Source organism: Oncorhynchus keta, chromosome 37 (genome assembly GCF_023373465.1).
Source record: "Oncorhynchus keta strain PuntledgeMale-10-30-2019 chromosome 37, Oket_V2, whole genome shotgun sequence".
Taxonomy (NCBI): domain Eukaryota; kingdom Metazoa; phylum Chordata; class Actinopteri; order Salmoniformes; family Salmonidae; genus Oncorhynchus; species Oncorhynchus keta.
The window spans coordinates 24,739,453-24,759,071 of NC_068457.1; the positions used below are offsets into that span (position 1 = coordinate 24,739,453).

The 19,619-nt window shown below is 43.8% G+C and overlaps 2 protein-coding genes across 2 annotated transcripts; one reads left to right on the forward strand and one right to left on the reverse strand.

The window, feature by feature from the left end:
• Positions 1-2,206: 2,206 nt before the first annotated feature.
• On the reverse strand, positions 2,207-5,198 carry LOC118380633 (DBH-like monooxygenase protein 2 homolog). Its single transcript, XM_052498915.1, has 4 exons — positions 5,119-5,198; positions 4,037-4,121; positions 3,739-3,929; positions 2,207-2,552 (listed from the first exon to the last, which is right to left on the reverse strand). The coding sequence occupies exons 1-4, from the start codon at positions 5,196-5,198 to the stop codon at positions 2,282-2,284; spliced, it is 627 nt and encodes a 208-aa protein (XP_052354875.1). The 3' UTR covers positions 2,207-2,281.
• A 4,128-nt stretch (positions 5,199-9,326) lies between these two features.
• Positions 9,327-18,765, forward strand: LOC127916777 (sorting nexin-4-like). Its single transcript, XM_052499843.1, has 14 exons — positions 9,327-9,433; positions 10,446-10,570; positions 10,740-10,878; positions 11,040-11,189; positions 11,325-11,372; positions 11,731-11,786; positions 12,160-12,232; positions 12,388-12,449; positions 15,182-15,247; positions 15,525-15,614; positions 15,870-15,969; positions 17,433-17,578; positions 17,809-17,923; positions 18,291-18,765. The coding sequence occupies exons 1-14, from the start codon at positions 9,347-9,349 to the stop codon at positions 18,336-18,338; spliced, it is 1,305 nt and encodes a 434-aa protein (XP_052355803.1). The 5' UTR covers positions 9,327-9,346; the 3' UTR covers positions 18,339-18,765.
• Positions 18,766-19,619: the final 854 nt, after the last annotated feature.

Below are 19,619 nucleotides of genomic sequence, written 5' to 3' on the forward strand. Positions count from 1 at the left end.
TGAAAACTACCATTTTCTTATCCGAACCTTATTCTCAACTGCTGCGTTAATTATGTTAGGTAAATTCAGGTAGGTCCATCAGCTTCGTTTTCCTCCATTTAAGAAAATACTCGTCGGGACTCGTATTTGTTTTGTTATTCCATTGACATGTTTTCGCTTGTCAGACATCCAGCTAAAATGTCACTTTCAAAATACAGAACTCATCCATGTATGATGCATTTTGCATCATGATACAAAACGGAGCATCCAGGGAAGATGTATGTATTTTGAAGTTAAACATCTTGAATACTTGATGGAAAGGCAGCACAGGCTGTATGAAGAGTCAGCTGCCATTGGAGATGAATGTAATGACCTTCTCAGCAGCAACATGTGGCCACAGCTAAGATACTCTGCAACAGTGTTCATTTGGATAAAAAGCTGAGGAAAAAGGTCAGATATGTAACTGTTGAGGCGACACGGTGCACAAACACTGGCCTAGAAAAGGTGCACAAACACTGGCCTAGAAAAGGTGCACAAACACTGGCCTAGAAAAGGTGTACAAACACTGGCCTAGAAAAGGTGCACAAACACTGGCCTAGAAAAGGTGCACAAACACTGGCCTAGAAACGGTGCACAAACACTGGCCTAGAAAAGGTGCACAAACACTGGCCTAGAAAAGGTGCACAAACACTGGCCTAGAAAAGGTGCACAAACACTGGCCTAGAAAAGGTGCACAAACACTGGCCTAGAAAAGGTGCACAAACACTGGCCTAGAAAAGGTGCACAAACACTGGCCTAGAAAAGGTGCACAAACACTGGCCTAGAAAAGGTGCACAAACACTGGCCTAGAAAAGGTGCACAAACACTGGCCTAGAAAAGGTGCACAAACACTGGCCTAGAAAAGGTGCACAAACACTGGCCTAGAAAAGGTGCACAAACACTGGCCTAGAAAAGGTGCACAAACACTGGCCTAGAAAAGGTGCACAAACACTGGCCTAGAAAAGGTGCACAAACACTGGCCTAGAAAAGGTGCACAAACACTGGCCTAGAAAAGGTGCACAAACACTGGCCTAGAAAAGGTGCACAAACACTGGCCTAGAAAAGGTGCACAAACACTGGCCTAGAAAAGGTGCACAAACACTGGCCTAGAAAAGGTGCACAAACACTGGCCTAGAAAAGGTGCACAAACACTGGCCTAGAAAAGGTGCACAAACACTGGCCTAGAAAAGGTGCACAAACACTGGCATAGAAAAGGTGCACAAACACTGGCCTAGAAAAGGTGCACAAACACTGGCCTAGAAAAGGTGCACAAACACTGGCCTAGAAAAGGTGTACAAACACTGGCCTAGAAAAGGTGCACAAACACTGGCCTAGAAAAGGTGCACAAACACTGGCCTAGAAAAGGTGTACAGACACTGGCCTAGAAAAGGTGCACAAACACTGGCCTAGAAAAGGTGTACAAACACTGGCCTACAAACACTGGCCTAACACTGGCCCATTTATAGGCCCGAGATATATTCTCCAAGAATCAAATGATGTACACAATTTAAAATAAAGGATTCTAGCGTGAAGAGTTCCGGTTCTCAGATTTTGCCGTCAATAGAAATCTGCATCAAAATTCTGTGCATGATAAAAACAATAAAAATGATAGTTCATATTACAATTTATAAAGCAGGAAGGTTAAAGACAGTCACTAAAAATGAATAAGAGCTGGAGCAAATAGTCTACTGTGAAATATGAAAAAAAGGAAATCAGTGACTATAATTCTGTTAATTTACTTGTGGCATTTCGTCAAGGATGAAACGGGTTTTAGTCCAACCAAAATTAGACTGCACAGAACATTCAAAACTCATAAGGCCATAGAATCAAAAATGAGTTTGAACAAAGAGCTAGGACAGCAAGGGTTGGACTTTTACTGTGGTCAAGAGGTTTAAGGTGGAACGCCTGAACACTACAGCACAAACATTCAACTGTACATATTGTAGTGTTATTGGGTCCATAAAGCCAAACTCTAGTACCTACTACCTAGCCAGCCAACTCATAAAAACTCAGTGAAATAGCATGACAGGCTCTGTGGTCTACTTCCCCAAGGATTAATATGGTGTCAATGACATTTTATCAAAATATTATAGCACATGTTAAGACATTTAACATAAATCATAGGAAGGTGTCTGAATGGATTTCTTACATTTATTTTTTTATACATCATGAATAAACAGTTGACACTTTCTACTTGCATGGGAGACTCATTTAGAAAACATTCAGCCTTCTGAACCAGAAGCTATTGTTGCCAGTTAACTCTTCACAGACCCAGGCCAGTTGGATCACTCCTGCAACTCACGGAAGGGCTAGTCATCATGTTGAGGATGCGTCCCTCATATATGGTGTAGTTACTCTGTAGGAGGAGCAGAATAAACAGTAGGTTTGGATGTTGCAGCATTGTCATTGAGTGGATGCTTACGTTATGTTCGTTGCTGATAAACCCAATCTGAGGGACCTTCTTCATTGTGGCCTCATGCTCAGCAATGGACGCCTGGTCCCAAGCTTTAGTCTTCAACATCTCCACAATACCTCTGTGGGGCACAGACATTATGGTTTACATAGTCTGGACTATCCACTGAACTAACCAGACAGTTCCATTCTATAAACAGATTATTATTATTATTCTTCACCTGGTAGACTAGTTGAGAACAAGTTCTCATTTACAACTGCGACCCGGCCAAGATAAAGCATAGCAGTTCGACACATACAACAGATGGAATAAACAAAAACATAGTCAATAATACAGTAGAAAAAATAAAACAAAAAGTGCAAATGAGGTAAGATACGGGAGTTAAGGCAATAAGTAGGCCATGGTGGCGAAGTAATTACAATATAGCAATTAAACACTGGAATGGTAGATGTGCAGAAGATGAATGTGCAAGTAGAGATACTGGGGTGCAAAGGAGCAAGATAAATACAGTATGGGGATGAGGTAGTTGGATGGGCTGTTTACAGATGGGCTATGTACAGGTGCAGTGATCTGTGAGCTGCTCTGACAGCTGGTGCTTAAAGCTAGTGAGGGAGATATGGGTCTCCAGCTTCAGTGATTTTTGCAGTTCGTTCCAGTCATTGGCAGCAGAGAACTGGAAGGAAAGGCAGCCAAAGGAGGAATAGGCTTTGGGGGTGACCAGTGAAATATACCTGCTGGAGCGCGTGAGACGAGTGGGTGCTGCTATGGTGACCAGTGAGCTGAGATAAGGTGGGGCTTTACCTAGCAGAGACTTGTAGATGACCTGGAGCCAGTGGGTTTGGCGATGAGTATGAAGCGAGGGCCAGCCAACGAGAGCGTACAGGTCGCAGTGGTGGGTAATATATTGGGCTTTGGTGACAAAACGGATGGCACTGTGATAGACTGCATCCAATTTGTTGAGTAGAGTGTTTGAGGCTATTTTGTAAATGACGTCGCCAAAGTCGAGGATAGGTGGGATGGTCAGTTTTACAAGGGTATGTTTAGCAGCATGAGTGAAGGAGGCTTTGTTGCGAAATAGGAAGCCAATTCTAGATTTAATTTTGGATTGAGATGCTTAATATGAGCCTGGAAGCAGAGTTTAGTCTAGCCTGGAAGCAGAGTTTAGTCTAGCCAGACATCTAGGCATTTGTAGTTATCCACATATTCTGCATCGGAGCCGTCCAGAGCAGTGATGCTGGATGGGCAGGCAGTGATCGGTTAAAGAGCATGCATTCAGTGGGTGAAACTGACAGTGAGAAGGCTCTTACTGGTAGTCGGTCTTCCCCATCATGGCCGTGTATGTACGCATGTTTGGCTGGCTACAGCAGTGGTCAACACTGATGGCTGGGTAGTAGATGATAAAGGCCAGACACATCTCATCAGTGGTGGCCAGCCTCAACTGTGTGATTCCTTTGCGAGTGGCTGTGTTATAGGTGAACTCCACCACAATCTCATCACCCTGCAGAGAGGAGGAGATACTGCTTTTAGAAAGATCTAATGACTAATAACACCACAGTTGACCTGATCAGGAAGCCCATGAAATACAGGAAGTACATGGATGCTTACTGGTTTGATGGTCTTAATGGTCTCAACCTGCATCTCAAAGTTATAGTTCTCATCCACAGCCAGGAAGTCAACCTGCGTTCCATTCCTGCAGAGGGTCAAATCAAGCACACTTTACACCAACAGGTGGTCACGTTGCAGTGGTGCACATTCTCGGTACAAAGAGCCCTGTAGCAGATCATACATATGTCTGATGTGAGGTCCCTGAACCAAGCAGTGAGTGTGACAACCATGAACACAAGTGATGGCTCTAGAGTGCCCTCAGAAGGCACCCCTTAACTTTACACAGAATGGATTCAAAAAGATTTTGCATTTTTTGTCAACTAGTGACACCATACACCTGACAAATCAAATGCATCTCTTGATTAGATAAGTATTCAACGCCCACAAGTCAACACATGTCAGAGTCACCTTTGGCATCAATTACAGCTGAGTCTTTCTGGGTAAGTCTAAGATTCCACACCTGGATTGCGCAACATTAACCTATTATTCTTTTCAAACTTCTGTTCAATTAGTTGTTGATTATTCCTTGACAAACATTCAGGTCTTTCCATAGATTTAAGTCAAAACTGCCACTCAGGAACAATCACTGGCTTCTTAGTAAGCAACTCCAATGTAGATTTGTCCTTTACTGTCCGTTACTGTCCTGCTGTAAGGTGAATTCATCTCCCAGTGTCTGGTGGAAAGCAGACAACCAGCTTGTCATCTAGGATTTTGCCTGTGCTTAGCTACATTCTTTATCCTGAAAAACTCCCCAGTCCTGAACAATTACAAGCATACCCATAACATGATGCAGACACCACTATGCTTGAAAATATGGAGCGTGGTACTCAGTAATGTGTTGGATTTACCCCAAACATAACTTCGTCCTGAATACAAAGTTAATTGCATCGCCAACTTTTTTTGCAGTATTACTTACCCATGTTGCAAAAATGATGCATGTTTTGGAATATTCCTGTACAGGCTTCATCTTCACTGTCAGTATTGTGAATTAACTACAATGGTGATCCATCACAGCCATTTCATTTAACCTTTAACGAGGCAAGTCCGTTACAAACAAATTCTTATTTACAATGACAGTCTACCAAAAGGCCTCCTGCAGGAACAGGGATAAAATAACAAAAACATTCAACTCCAACTGTTTTAAAGTCACCATTGGCCTCATGGTGAAATCCCTGAAGTTGCATGTGATCCACTTCCATTTCCTGGCTGTGTCAGGAAAAGTTGTGCAGCAGAAAATTGTTCACGTGGGTCTACATTGGTCATAAAGACCGGCATAGGAGGAGGTCCACTACATGGAGGTCCACTACATGCTTCTCTACAGCTGCCCCTTATCTGTGATCCAGATCAACAAGCAGCAATGCTACACCGAGGACCAGGGGCAGACTGTTTCAAATTGGTGTCTGTCTGGAACACAGGAGGGGTGAGACTGCCCCCTTCTGGAGACATTAACATGCATGAACACACACCGACACAAATGTTAGTCTGAGCTATCTCTACATTGTCTTCTTCATACTAGGCTTTGGAACTTCCAGAAAACACTGGCATCCCTATTGGAGGACAGGATTATGATGAGTTCTACCAATGACTACCTGTTGGTGTAAAGTGTCATTGTAAGGATAAGCAGCGATATGCTTTGATGATCATTGTTGATGGTTCTTCACTCTCCCCACTGATGTGTTCTTGATTCTACATTCTGCAGGAAGTGGAACGAAGATTGACTTCCTGGCTGTGGATGAGAACTTTATGATGCAGGATTTCATCAACCTGGAGACCATTAAGACCATCAAACCAGTAAGCATCCATGTACTTACTCTATTTCATGGCCTTCTGAAGCTAGATTTTGGTTTTAATTAATTTCATTCCAGCCATTACAATGAGCCAGGCCTCCTATTGTTCCTCCTACCAGCCTCCACTGATGTGTACATACATGTATCAAGGTGAAATTAGGGGACATTCTAGCTGGTTCCTGTAGAGAAAGGCTACTAGTGTCAACTGGGCTGAACTGAACTGTAATCTAATGGATCAAACAAAGTAAATGAGTTGAACTATAATAATTAGTATTGGTTGTCCTGCAAGTATATTTACAAACCCAAAGTCATATTGTATTCACCGAAAGAACCATGGAAGTTTGACATTTTGCCCCTCCATCTAATTTCAAATTCAGTTTACCCATCCAAGTGAAAATTCCCAATGTGATACCTCAGTGAATTATCCTGAGCAAAACAAACCTGGCAGCAATATGATTTCTTCCCTGTGTGAATCTTCATATGCGTTTTCAGACCATTGCCAAAATTAAACATTTTCCACAATCATTACAGCAAAATGATGTCTCCCCTGTGTGAATCCTCATGTGATAATTCAGATACTCAACATGGGGAAACCATTTGCCACATTACAGTAAATCCTGTTTGTGATATGATTTCTCCCCTGTGTGGATCAGTATTATAATGCATATTCTTGCCTGTGTGAAACCTTCCATGCGATTTCAGGTGTTCACTCTGATATGACAGCCTTTGACAAAAAAGAAAAATATATATATGACAGCCTTTGAGTTTCTCCTTTGTGTGAATCATCCGATGACAATTCAGACCTTTAACATTAACAAAACCTTTGCCACAGTCCCAACAGCAATGCAATCTCACCCCTTTGTGGGTCCTCATATGGTCATTCAGACTTCTACCATTAGCAAAACCTTTGCCACAAACCTGACAATGATGCAGATTCAACCCTGTGTGGATCCTCATATGAGAATCCAGAGCTCCAAGCTTTCTCTCTCTTTTCTGTGTAACTCCTCCTATGCACTGGGGATTTCAGATCCATGGATGTTTTTAACCTTGGAGCTTATAGTGTCTTTTTCTGTCAGTGTCCTCTTTGATTTGCGCAGGGGCTGAGATTCACTGGTTGGCTCAGAGGAATCCTCTTCCTTAGGTTCTGTTTTGATCTGCTCAGTTGAAGCCGTTTTGTCTATGTAGTCTTCACTTCGGATTTGTGAAAACTGAGTTGGGTACTGATCATAGTCAATTTTCACCCAGGCAGGAGGGAATACCGAGTCTTCATTCACCTGGATGATCCTCCCTTCTTCCTGTTCCTCTTTAATCTGTATGGGGTTCGTCATTTTGACCCAGACTGTTTTGATCGGGCCTTTCTGTAGCTCAGTTGGTAGAGCGTGGCGCTTGTAACGCCAGGGTAGTGGGTTCGATTCCCGGGACCACCCATACGTAGAATGTATGCACACATAAGTAAGTCGCTTTGGATAAAAGCGTCTGCTAAATGGCATTTATTATTATTATTATAGACTGGGGCTCCAATCCTGCTTACAGTGTTGCAGTACAGGGGACAACTCCTCTTCAGAGACAATGAACTGCTGGAAATCTGAAGGGAAGGAGAAAGGATTTTAGTTGCAGATGAGATAGGTGAGTAGCCCATCTTCAGGATGTCCCACTTATGTGCTGTTGGTTGATCCTAACAGTTTCTGAAGTGTCGATCATGGTCATTCAGTATTGTCAGTAGCGGCAATCTGACTGGACTGATTATAATGGAGGGGGAATAGTTCATTACTTGTCTAAACAGCACTAAATGTCCATTTAAAACATGCAAGGGCAGTACAGCAAGCGACTGTCTTCAGAGCTATTTACATTTTGTTTGTTCTATTCACAATTAAAAGGATTAATATTTTGACGAGAATCCCTTGTTCACTTCTATTGCTATATAGAAACTGCAGTATTGATTATCTTTTTTAAGACTATTACATACCATGCACAGAATTTGAAAGACTGTTAGCTAGTTAGCATATTAAACTGTATCTAATTTACAGTTATCCGTGTCTTTTCAATCAAAGATCAATGCATGAAATGGCATTGTTACTTTAAAAAATAAATATATACTTTTAAAATAATTTTCCTCAGCATAGAATGAATATATCTTTCAAATTATGTGGATGTTATTTAATAGTTGACTAATTGTATTCATATTTAACTGTTTAGCTTGTTTGTAAATGGGCCGTTAAGTAGAAAATCAATAAACACATTTGATGTGCCCTTGTTGCCAGGCGCCATGAGGTGAATAGGAAGCTCCAGGGTCGAGTCTTTCAGAAATCTGCATTTTCAAAACGCAGATTAAAAAAATAACAATAATATTCATTCTGCGTTTTAAACCATTTCACCTGGTATTTATATTGGAAGTCAAGTGTTTTGTTGTTGTTGCTTTAATGGAGTGATAAGATGTCACGACTCCGACCGAAGGACACTCCCCTTCCCGTTCGGGTGGCGCTCGGGGTTCGTCGTCGCCGGCCTACTAGCTGCTACTGATTATTTCCTCCCCCTCCTTATGTGTTGATTGAATGCACCTGTTTTGAATTAGGTAGTAGGCTGTATCCTGTTTATCAGCTCCGCTTCTACATACAGTATGTTGTCTGTATCCTGTTTATCAGCTCTGCTTCTACATACAGTATGTTGTCTGTATCCTGTTTATCAGCTCTGCTTCTACATACAGTATGTTGTCTGTATCCTGTTTATCAGCTCTGCTTCTACATACAGTATGTTGTCTGTATCCTGTTTATCAGCTCTGCTTTATACAGTATGTTGTCTGTATCCTGTTTATCAGCATACAGTATGTTGTCTGTATCCTGTTTATCAGCTCTGCTTCTACATACAGTATGTTGTCTGTATCCTGTTTATCAGCTCTGCTTCTACATACAGTATGTTGTCTGTATCCTGTTTATCAGCTCTGCTTCTACATACAGTATGTTGTCTGTATCCTGTTTATCAGCTCTGCTTCTACATACAGTATGTTGTCTGTATCCTGTTTATCAGCTCTGCTTCTACATACAGTATGTTGTCTGTATCCTGTTTATCAGCTCTGCTTCTACATACAGTATGTTGTCTGTATCCTGTTTATCAGCTCTGCTTCTACATACAGTATGTTGTCTGTATCTTGTTTATCAGCTCTGCTTCTACATACAGTATGTTGTCTGTATCCTATTTATCAGCTCTGCTTCTACGTACAGTATGTTGTCTGTATCTTGTTTATCAGCTCTGCTTCTACATACAGTATGTTGTCTGTATCCTGTTTATCAGCTCTGCTTCTACATACAGTATGTTGTCTGTATATCAGGTTTATCTCCTGCCTGAAAATTCTGTTTATTGTGGCAGCACCATTTCACCAAGTCAAATTCCTTTATACACAAAATGTATTATGCGAGTAAAGGTGATTCTGATCTTCTACAGTTTACAGGGAAGGACTCTTATTTTGAAATATATAAAATCCCATGAATCGCTTTATCTTGTTTGCATAACACAGCTGGAAAGAAGGATGGCGGATGCTGGAAATAAAGAGTCAGCGCCGATTGGAGGAGATGAATTTACCAACACAGAGTTGGAGAATAACAAGAATAACACGGTAGTAACGCAATCATTTATATGTTTTGTCTGTGTTTGTAAATGGTCTCTTTGCGAACGAACTATTGTCCTTTGTCCACGGCAAAGGACTGGATGGATGCATCCAGAAATAGAACAGATGTAGCAGGCGGTGACATCAGGCAGGCCACGCGATACATTGTAACTACGCGCTGCTGTTGGCTACAATAAACCTTGATTGTAACAACATTGCACACGATATGAGTGTTTTGAAGATTGAAAGACCTATCTATCCAAAATAAAACCATATCTGATCTGTGTTACGTGGCCAGTAGCTGTTCGGCACGTTATTGGTCCACTCGCAGCATTCAGAGAATGACGTCACGGTATTATGACACATGGACGTCTAGACTCACCCCGCTCCTGTACAAGGGACTGAAGACAGCTTTTTAACAAAGTGGCTTTTTAACATGTTTTTCATGTCTTAAAAATGTTTTACCTTTGTTAGATCATTAGCACACATTTTAAATGGCTTTTACAGATTTGATGTTTTTACAAAGAAAGTACTTTTATTCATGGTTGTTTTCATTGGTTTTAACAACATGTACTTTTTAACAAATTTAAATGTAACTTTCAAATGCTGTGTTTTATGCCTTGTTGCCGTCTTTATGTGTGTAAATGATGTAAAAAATGTATGAGCTGTTTTTAAAGGAATTGTGTCAATAAAACTTTTCCAAAAGAAAAATGGACGTCTATAGACACGTATGTGTTTATTACTAGAACATTTCCAAATAGGTCCAATGATTGGCAGAGGATAGGAACAATCTAAATCTATTGATATTCTGTTCTATTCATATTCAGTCCTCTAGAGCAGAGTTTCCCAAACTAGGTCCAACCAATTCATCATCAACATTTGATTATTTGAATCAGCTGTTAGAGCTAGGGCAAAAACCAAAACGTGCACCCATGTGGGGCCCCAGGACCGAGTTTGAGAAACTGCTCTAACTCTGTTCACTAACCACTGCCTATGTCTCCCATGCACTCTGTTTGTACAGATGGTGGAGGAAGGATCCACTCTGCTGCGGAGAATGGAGATCAGTGTGGCCGAGGCAGAGAAAAGAACTGGGAAAAATACAGTGAACATGCAAGAGATATTCACAGTGTACCTCATAGAAACTCGGTGAGAGAGTGGGACCCCGTTTGAAAATGAAGCATATGCGAAAAATAACCTTGTTCCCAAATGAAAACATGTTCTCGGTACAATGACGTTGATGATGTGTAAAATAAGAGGGATTCAGATCCTTCTGGTTAATGTGATCTGACCGAGATGTTGGTGTTTCTTCTTTCAGACCCATAGATGCAATAACAGAAGGCCATAACCCAGCCCCAGACTCTCTCTGGAGGAGATACAGTGAATTTGAGATTCTCCAGAACTATTTGTTAGTCACCTATCCATTTATCGTGGTGCCGCCTTTGCCAGAGAAGAGGGTAAGCTAAATTCAAACCTGATGGCCACATCTATACCTAGTAGTCCCAAGCACCACACTGCAGTGTTTGGGCCTTAATACCCACAGAATTGAATTGAATAGAACACATTATAATATATATATATATTTCTTTGTGTAATAACCCTCGTCTGATTTCTACAGGCAGAGTTTGTTTGGCACAAGCTGTCTGCAGACAACATGGACCCAGACTTTGTAGAGAGGCGCAGGGTTGGTCTGGAGAACTTTCTACTTCGCGTGGCCTCCCATTCGGTTCTGTCCAATGACAAAATCCTATACCACTTCCTGACTGAGGTACGATAGCCTATCAGCTCACTCCATCACGTTGACGTTGTATTGGAACGTTTTGGAGAGATTCAACATACATTTGTATTTATTTATTTGTACTGTACTTTTGAAAACGTTGAATTGACTCTCCTCCTCTCCCAGGAACACAGGTGGAAGGAGGTGGTGTATGAGACAGGGTTCCAAGCCAAGGTACCTCAGAGGAATTATTTACTTCATGAATGTCTATCTTACCCCCCCTATATGATCTCTACTCAGTTACTACCACTTATTAAAGGGGTTGTGTCCTTGAGCTGTTCCCGTCTATTGATGTTCTGTATTACATCATGTTCTGTGTTACATCATGTTCTGTGTTACATCATGTTCTGTGTTACATCATGTTCTGTGTGGACCCCAGGAAGAGTAGCTGCTGGATGTGCAACCGCTAACAGGGTTCCTAATGAAATCAAATAAAAACCATATTGAATCTATTTGGATCCATCCAGTGGTACACCTTGGTTGTGTTTGGTTTATAATCGCATTCTAATTCAAATGTGTTTGTTTTTTCTAGGCAGAGTCCAGGATTAAAGCTCTGAGCGCAACTTTCAGGGTGAAGAACCCTGACAAGTAAATCAACCCTTCCCATTTACAACCAGGAGTTGTCAGACACCTAGTGGCATTATACATGTATTACATACATTTTTACTTAAAGTTGAGTTAAGTTAAAGTGGTGTAAAGCTAGTCGTGTTAATTTGAAGCCGTGTTAAGTTGAAGTCGAGTAAAGTTGAATTTGTGTAAAGTAGAAATTATGTTAAGTTGTATAAAGTTACATTTATGGAAGTCGAGTAAAGTGGAAGTCGAGTAAAGTGGAAGTCGTGTACATTTGAAGTTGTGTACATTTGAAGTCGTGTACATTTGAAGTCATGTACATTGGAAGTCGTGTACATTTAAAGTCTTGTAAAGGTATTTTAAGGTTGCCATTTTGTCTTCCTCTGTCTAGGCGGTTCACAGAGATGAAACACTACAGCGATGAGCTTCAGTCTCTCACCTCCCAGCTGCTCAGAGTCAGAGCAGTAAGTCATATAATAATATACCATTCATCAGATGCTTTAGATCCACAGTCACTCTGCTCCTCTCGTTGGTCTAAAGTTATATCTTTGGAACGACATCTTCTTTTATTTAGCGCTCACCTCGTTACACATTTAATAACTCACGTTTCATTCTCCAGAGAGTAGCAGACAGGCTCTATGGCGTATACAAAGTCCATGGGAACTACGGAAGAGTATTCAGGTAAGAGTTCTAGTCAGCAGGTAGCCTAGTGGTTAAGAGTGTTGGGCCAGCAACCGAGCCGCGTAGGTGAAAGATCTGTCGATGTGCCCTTGAGCAAGGCACTTCACCCTAACAATAAAACATGTTGTATTTGAATATTGAAGAAAGACTGATATGATATTGTTGTGGGATTATCTAACTGATCTGACTGTTTGTGTGGCAGTGAGTGGAGTGTCTTAGAGAAGGAGATGGGAGACGGTCTAACTGATCTGACTGTTTGTGTGGCAGTGAGTGGAGTGTCTTAGAGAAGGAGATGGGAGACGGTCTAACTGATCTGACTGTTTGTGTGGCAGTGAGTGGAGTGTCTTAGAGAAGGAGATGGGAGACGGTCTAACTGATCTGACTGTTTGTGTGGCAGTGAGTGGAGTGTCTTAGAGAAGGAGATGGAAGACGGTCTAACTGATCTGACTCTTGTGTGGCAACTGAGAAGGAGATGGGAGACGGTCTGACTGACTGTTTGTGTGGCAGTGAGTGGAGTGTCTTAGAGAAGGAGATGGGAGACGGTCTAACTGATCTGACTGTTTGTGTGGCAGTGAGTGGAGTGTCTTAGAGAAGGAGATGGGAGACGGTCTAACTGATCTGACTGTTTGTGTGGCAGTGAGTGGAGTGTCTTAGAGAAGGAGATGGGAGACGGTCTAACTGATCTGACTGTTTGTGTGGCAGTGAGTGGAGTGTCTTAGAGAAGGAGATGGGAGACGGTCTAACTGATCTGACTGTTTGTGTGGCAGTGAGTGGAGTGTCTTAGAGAAGGAGATGGGAGACGGTCTAACTGATCTGACTGTTTGTGTGGCAGTGAGTGGAGTGTCTTAGAGAAGGAGATGGGAGACGGTCTAACTGATCTGACTGTTTGTGTGGCAGTGAGTGGAGTGTCTTAGAGAAGGAGATGGGAGACTCTAACTGATCTGACTGTTTGTGTGGCAGTGAGTGGAGTGTCTTAGAGAAGGAGATGGGAGACGGTCTAACTGATCTGACTGTTTGTGTGGCAGTGAGTGGAGTGTCTTAGAGAAGGAGATGGGAGACGGTCTAACTGATCTGACTGTTTGTGTGGCAGTGAGTGGAGTGTCTTAGAGAAGGAGATGGGAGACGGTCTAACTGATCTGACTGTTTGTGTGGCAGTGAGTGGAGTGTCTTAGAGAAGGAGATGGGAGACGGGAGATGGGAGACGGTCTAACTGATCTGACTGTTTGTGTGGCAGTGAGTGGAGTGTCTTAGAGAAGGAGATGGGAGACTTAGGTCTAACTGATCTGACTGTTTGTGTGGCAGTGAGTGGAGTGTCTTAGAGAAGGAGATGGGAGACGGTCTAACTGATCTGACTGTTTGTGTGGCAGTGAGTGGAGTGTCTTAGAGAAGGAGATGGGAGACGGTCTAACTGATCTGACTGTTTGTGTGGCAGTGAGTGGAGTGTCTTAGAGAAGGAGATGGGAGACGGTCTAACTGATCTGACTGTTTGTGTGGCAGTGAGTGGAGTGTCTTAGAGAAGGAGATGGGAGACGGTCTAACTGATCTGACTGTTTGTGTGGCAGTGAGTGGAGTGTCTTAGAGAAGGAGATGGGAGACGGTCTAACTGATCTGACTGTTTGTGTGGCAGTGAGTGGAGTGTCTTAGAGAAGGAGATGGGAGACGGTCTAACTGATCTGACTGTTTGAGTGAGTGGAGTGTCTTAGACTGGTTTGTGGCAGTGAGTGGAGTGTCTTAGAGAAGGAGATGGGAGACTGAACTGTCTTGTTTGTGTGGCAGTGAGTGGAGTGTCTTAGAGAAGGAGATGGGAGACGGTCTAACTGATCTGACTGTTTGTGTGGCAGTGAGTGGAGTGTCTTAGATCTGACTGTTTGGGTGGCAGGAAACACGAGTGCCTTAGAGAAGGAGATGGGAGACGGTCTAACTGATCTGACTGTTTGTGTGGCAGTGAGTGGAGTGTCTTAGAGAAGGAGATGGGAGACGGTCTAACTGATCTGACTGTTTGTGTGGCAGTGAGTGGAGTGTCTTAGAGAAGGAGATGGGAGACGGTCTAACTGATCTGACTGTTTGTGTGGCAGTGAGTGGAGTGTCTTAGAGAAGGAGATGGGAGACGGTCTAACTGATCTGACTGTTTGTGTGGCAGTGAGTGGAGTGTCTTAGAGAAGGAGATGGGAGACGGTCTAACTGATCTGACTGTTTGTGTGGCAGTGAGTGGAGTGTCTTAGAGAAGGAGATGGGAGACGGTCTAACTGATCTGACTGTTTGTGTGGCAGTGAGTGGAGTGTCTTAGAGAAGGAGATGGGAGACGGTCTAACTGATCTGACTGTTTGTGTGGCAGTGAGTGGAGTGTCTTAGAGAAGGAGATGGGAGACGGTCTAACTGATCTGACTGTTTGTGTGGCAGTGAGTGGAGTGTCTTAAAGAAGGAGATGGGAGACGGTCTAACTGATCTGACTGTTTGTGTGGCAGTGAGTGGAGTGTCTTAGAGAAGGAGATGGGAGACGGTCTAACTGTTTGTGTGGCATCTGACTGTTTGTGTGGCAGTGAGTGGAGTGTCTTAGAGAAGGAGATGGGAGACGGTCTAACTGATCTGACTGTTTGTGTGGCAGTGAGTGGAGTGTCTTAGAGAAGGAGATGGGAGACGGTCTAACTGATCTGACTGTGTGGCAGTGAGTGGAGTGTCTTAGAAGAAGGAGATGGGAGACGGTCTAACTGATCTGACTGTTTGTGTGGCAGTGAGTGGAGTGCCTTAGAGAAGGAGATGGGAGATGGTCTACAGAGTGCTGGACACCATATGGATGCGTGAGTACTCTCCATCCGCCAACAACCTTTGTATCTAACCTGTGCTGAGCCTGCTATTCTAATGTAGATTGCACACAACCTGCAATTTAGGAACCACAATGGAAATTAGGGAACACAATGGAAATAATTATATATTTTTTAACTGGCAAATAAAATCAGCCTGGTATTCTAATGCAGAGTGCACACGTCAAACAATTTAGGAACTACAATGAAAATAAGTATATATTTGTTTAACTGGCTAATAAATCAATGAATCAATCTGTGATTTTGTCCAAAGCTATGCTGCCTCAGTAGATGATATGTTGGAGGAAGAGGAGCACTACGCAGACCAACTGAAGGAATACCTTTTCTATGCTGAAGCCTTAAGGTTGGTCCTATTGCACATTATGGCGAAACAATCAGTGAATCAACCAACCAATGAATCATATCTTGTAAAGGGATTCCAGAACCCTGTCCCCTTAGTCAGGTAAAGAGGGTGATGCACCAAGTAGAAGGTTCTGACAGTGTAAAAATATCTCCTCTAAACTGGCCTGGTACAACTTGTGTCCCAGGAAGTAATGCTGTATGGTGTTGTGACATTGTATGGGCCTCCTGTAAAGCTACTACTGTCTGTTTCCTACAGGGCTGTGTGTAGGAAACACGAGCTGACCCAGTATGAGCTGGAGACGGCCTCCTCAGACCTCATCTCCAAGAAGCAGCAACGGGAGGAGCTGGCCACTGGGGTATTCAATTCAATACAACTTTATCGATACCCTCAGGGGCAATGAAGAAACCATAGGTTTAGGCATAGGTCTAGTTTATCTACTGTTTGTATCCTGGTATAGGAAAACTAGGGGACTCCAACTGAGATTGTGATCTCTTGTAAGAGGCAAGCTCTTGTCTTTCCAATATTGGTACAGTATAGGTCTCAAGAGCGTTGGCAAGGCCCAAGAGGTCTAGTTTGTCAAGTCCTCTCAGAATCTTTGACGACATGTATTTTTCAAACCCTCCTATATAAGGACATGTAAAGCCCTAGCCTGGTCCCATCTTTGACTTCATGTCTTCTTCACACCCCCCTATATAAGGACATGTCCCAGGCTCTACTGTAGTCCCAGGCTCTACTGTAGTCCCAGGCTCTACTGTAGTCCCAGGCTCTACTGTAGTTCCAGACTCTACTGTAGTTCCAGGCTCTACTGTAGTCCCAGGCTCTACTGTAGTTCCAGGCTCTACTGTCGTCCCAGGCTCTACTGTCGTCCCAGGCTCTACTGTAGTTCCAGGCTCTACTGTAGTCCCAGGCTCTACTGTCGTCCCAGGCTCTACTGTCGTCCCAGGCTCTACTGTAGTCCCAGGCTCTACTGTAGTTCCAGGCTCTACTGTAGTCCCAGGCTCTACTGTAGTCCCAGGCTCTACTGTAGTCCCAGGCTCTACTGTAGTTCCAGGCTCTACTGTAGTCCCAGGCTCTACTGTAGTCCCAGGCTCTACTGTAGTCCCAGGCTCTACTGTAGTCCCAGGCTCTACTGTAGTTCCAGGCTCTACTGTAGTCCCAGGCTCTACTGTAGTCCCAGGCTCTACTGTAGTCCCAGGCTCTACTGTCGTCCCAGGCTCTACTGTAGTCCCAGGCTCTACTGTCGTCCCAGGCTCTACTGTCGTCCCAGACTCTACTGTAGTCCCAGGCTCTACTGTAGTCCCAGGCTCTACTGTAGTCCCAGGCTCTACTGTCGTCCCAGGCTCTACTGTAGTCCCAGGCTCTACTGTAGTCCCAGGCTCTACTGTAGTCCCAGGCTCTACTGTCGTCCCAGGCTCTACTGTCGTCCCAGACTCTACTGTAGTCCCAGGCTCTACTGTAGTCCCAGGCTCTACTGTAGTCCCAGGCTCTACTGTCGTCCCAGGCTCTACTGTCGTCCCAGGCTCTACTGTCGTCCCAGACTCTACTGTAGTCCCAGGCTCTACTGTAGCCAACTCTTCTATTGCATGCCATGCATGTTTGTCATGACAACAAACACAGAGAGGCCGAAGCATCAACAGACTAGACCACCAGCAGGCCTGGGGTCAATTCCATTTCAATTCAGAAAGTAAATCAAATTCCAATTCCAAATTTTCCTCATTGAAAAGCATAGGAAAGAATCTGGAATTTTAGTGTACTTCTTGAACTGACTAGACCACCAGGCTAGTAATGCCCCTCCATTCTCTGTCTGTCCATCCTCAGATGGTACGGACGTTCTCCTTCAAAGGAATGACCAACAAGCTGTTTGGTCAGGAGACACCAGAGCAGAGGGAGGCTAAACTCAGCCTACTAGAGGAGCAGATTGTCCAGGGAGAGGAGACGGTCACAGAGAAAACAGTGGAGTGCGAGTGAGTCCCCATGTTAAACCATGCAGTAATACCTAGATAGATAGATAGACCACATGCTGAAAACAACTCATTGATAAAGTATGTAATATAATCTGTGTGTGTGTGTGTGTGTGTGTGTGTGTGTGTGTGTGTGTGTGTGTGTGTGTGTGTGTGTGTGTGTGTGTGTGTGTGTGTGTGTGTGTGTGTGTGTGTGTGTGTGTGTGTGTGTGTGTGTGTGTGTGTGTGTGCAGGGAGTACGTGAAGGGTGCGTGGGTGGACATGCAGCGCTTCAAGGAGCAGAAGGACAGGGATCTGAGGGAGGCTCTGATTGGCTACGCCGTCATGCAGATCAGCATGTGTAAGAAGGTGTGTCACACTCAGGTGGAAGTCTGGAAATGCTCCTAGTATCTATGAGGGTTATTTTCATTGGGCACCAAACAGACAAAAACTGACTCAAAGACAGAGGGACTACCTGGACTAGTCCAATAAGAAACTGTCATTTTCGTGTTGCTTTAAATACCACTCTCAGAGTTGTGTTCATTAGGCACAAAACTGAAGAACACCGACTGAAAGAGAGAGGGACTACCTGGACTTGTCCAATGAGAGACTTTCGTTTCAAAACGCGTTGCAACGGTGTGCCCTACTGAACACAACCCGCTTGTTAAAGTCAAAGGCCAGTGTTGTTAGGACCTAATTCAATTTCTGTGTTTTATGTTCTCCTCTGTCTGTATAGGGCATTCAAGTGTGGACCAATGCTAAGGAATGTTTCCACAAGATGTAAGGGGGTCGGGCCGTGGGTCAGCGACAACGTCTATGGTACGAGTGTACAACAACTTCACCTTTTGACCTTCACATGGAAACAGAACCACTGTTGTCACGGCAACAAGCCCCAGCTGACATAAAGTTACAGGGCTGCATCTCAGTACTCAGTCCAATACTGGCTGCATCTCAGTACTCAGTCCAATACTGGCTGCATCTCAGTACTCAGTCCAATACTGGCTGCATCTCAGTACTCAGTCCAATACTGGCTGCATCTCAGTACTCAGTCCAATACTGGCTGCATCTCAGTACTCAGTCCAATACTGGCTGCATCTCAGTACTCAGTCCAATACTGGCTGCATCTCAGTACTCAGTCCAATACTGGCTGTGTCTCAGTACTCAGTCCAATACTGGCTGCATCTCAGTACTCAGTCCAATACTGGCTGTGTCTCAGTCTCAGTACTCAGTCCAATACTGGCTGTGTCTCAGTACTCAGTCCAATACTGGCTGTGTCTCAGTACTCAGTCCAATACTGGCTGCATCTCAGTACTCAGTCCAATACTGCTGCATCTCAGTACTCAGTCCAATACTGGCTGTGTCTCAGTACTCAGTCCAATACTGGCTGTGTCCAGTACTCAGTCCAATACTGGCTGCATCTCAGTACTCAGTCCAATACTGGCTGTGTCTCAGTACTCAGTCCAATACTGGCTGCATCTCAGTACTCAGTCCAATACCGGCTGCATCTCAGTACTCAGTCCAATACTGGCTGCATCTCAGTACTCAGTCCAATACCGGCTGCATCTCAGTACTCAGTCCAATACTGGCTGCATCTCAGTACTCAGTCCAATACTGCATCTCAGTACTCAGTCCAATACTGGCTGCATCTCAGTACTCAGTCCAATACTGGCTGCATCTCAGTACTCAGTCCAATACTGGCTGCATCTCAGTACTCAGTCCAATACTGGCTGCATCTCAGTACTCAGTCCAATACTGGCTGCATCTCCAATACAGTACTCAGTACTGCATCTCAGTACTCAGTCCAATACTGGCTGCATCTCAGTACTCAGTCCAATATGGCTGCATCTCAGTACTCAGTCCAATACTGGCTGCATCTCAGTACTCAGTCCAATACTGGCTGCATCTCAGTACTCAGTCCAATACTGGCTGCATCTCAGTACTCAGTCCAATACTGGCTGCATCTCAGTACTCAGTCCAATACTGGCTGTGTCTCAGTACTCAGTCCAATACTGGCTGCATCTCAGTACTCAGTCCAATACTGGCTGCATCTCAGTACTCAGTCCAA

Coding starts and splice junctions, on each gene's coding strand:
- LOC118380633 (XM_052498915.1), bottom strand. CDS start 5,198: ATGAGGCCAATGGTGACTTTAAAACAGTTGGAGTTGAATGTTTTTGTT. Junction 4,122..5,118: donor TTCCTGCAGGAGGCCTTTTG/GTAGACTGTCAT, acceptor GACCCTCTGCAG/GAATGGAACGCAGGTTGACT. Junction 3,930..4,036: donor CCATTAAGACCATCAAACCA/GTAAGCATCCAT, acceptor TCCTCTCTGCAG/GGTGATGAGATTGTGGTGGA.
- LOC127916777 (XM_052499843.1), top strand. CDS start 9,347: ATGGCGGATGCTGGAAATAAAGAGTCAGCGCCGATTGGAGGAGATGAA. Junction 11,787..12,159: donor AGGGTGAAGAACCCTGACAA/GTAAATCAACCC, acceptor TCCTCTGTCTAG/GCGGTTCACAGAGATGAAAC. Junction 17,579..17,808: donor GAGAAAACAGTGGAGTGCGA/GTGAGTCCCCAT, acceptor GTGTGTGTGCAG/GGAGTACGTGAAGGGTGCGT.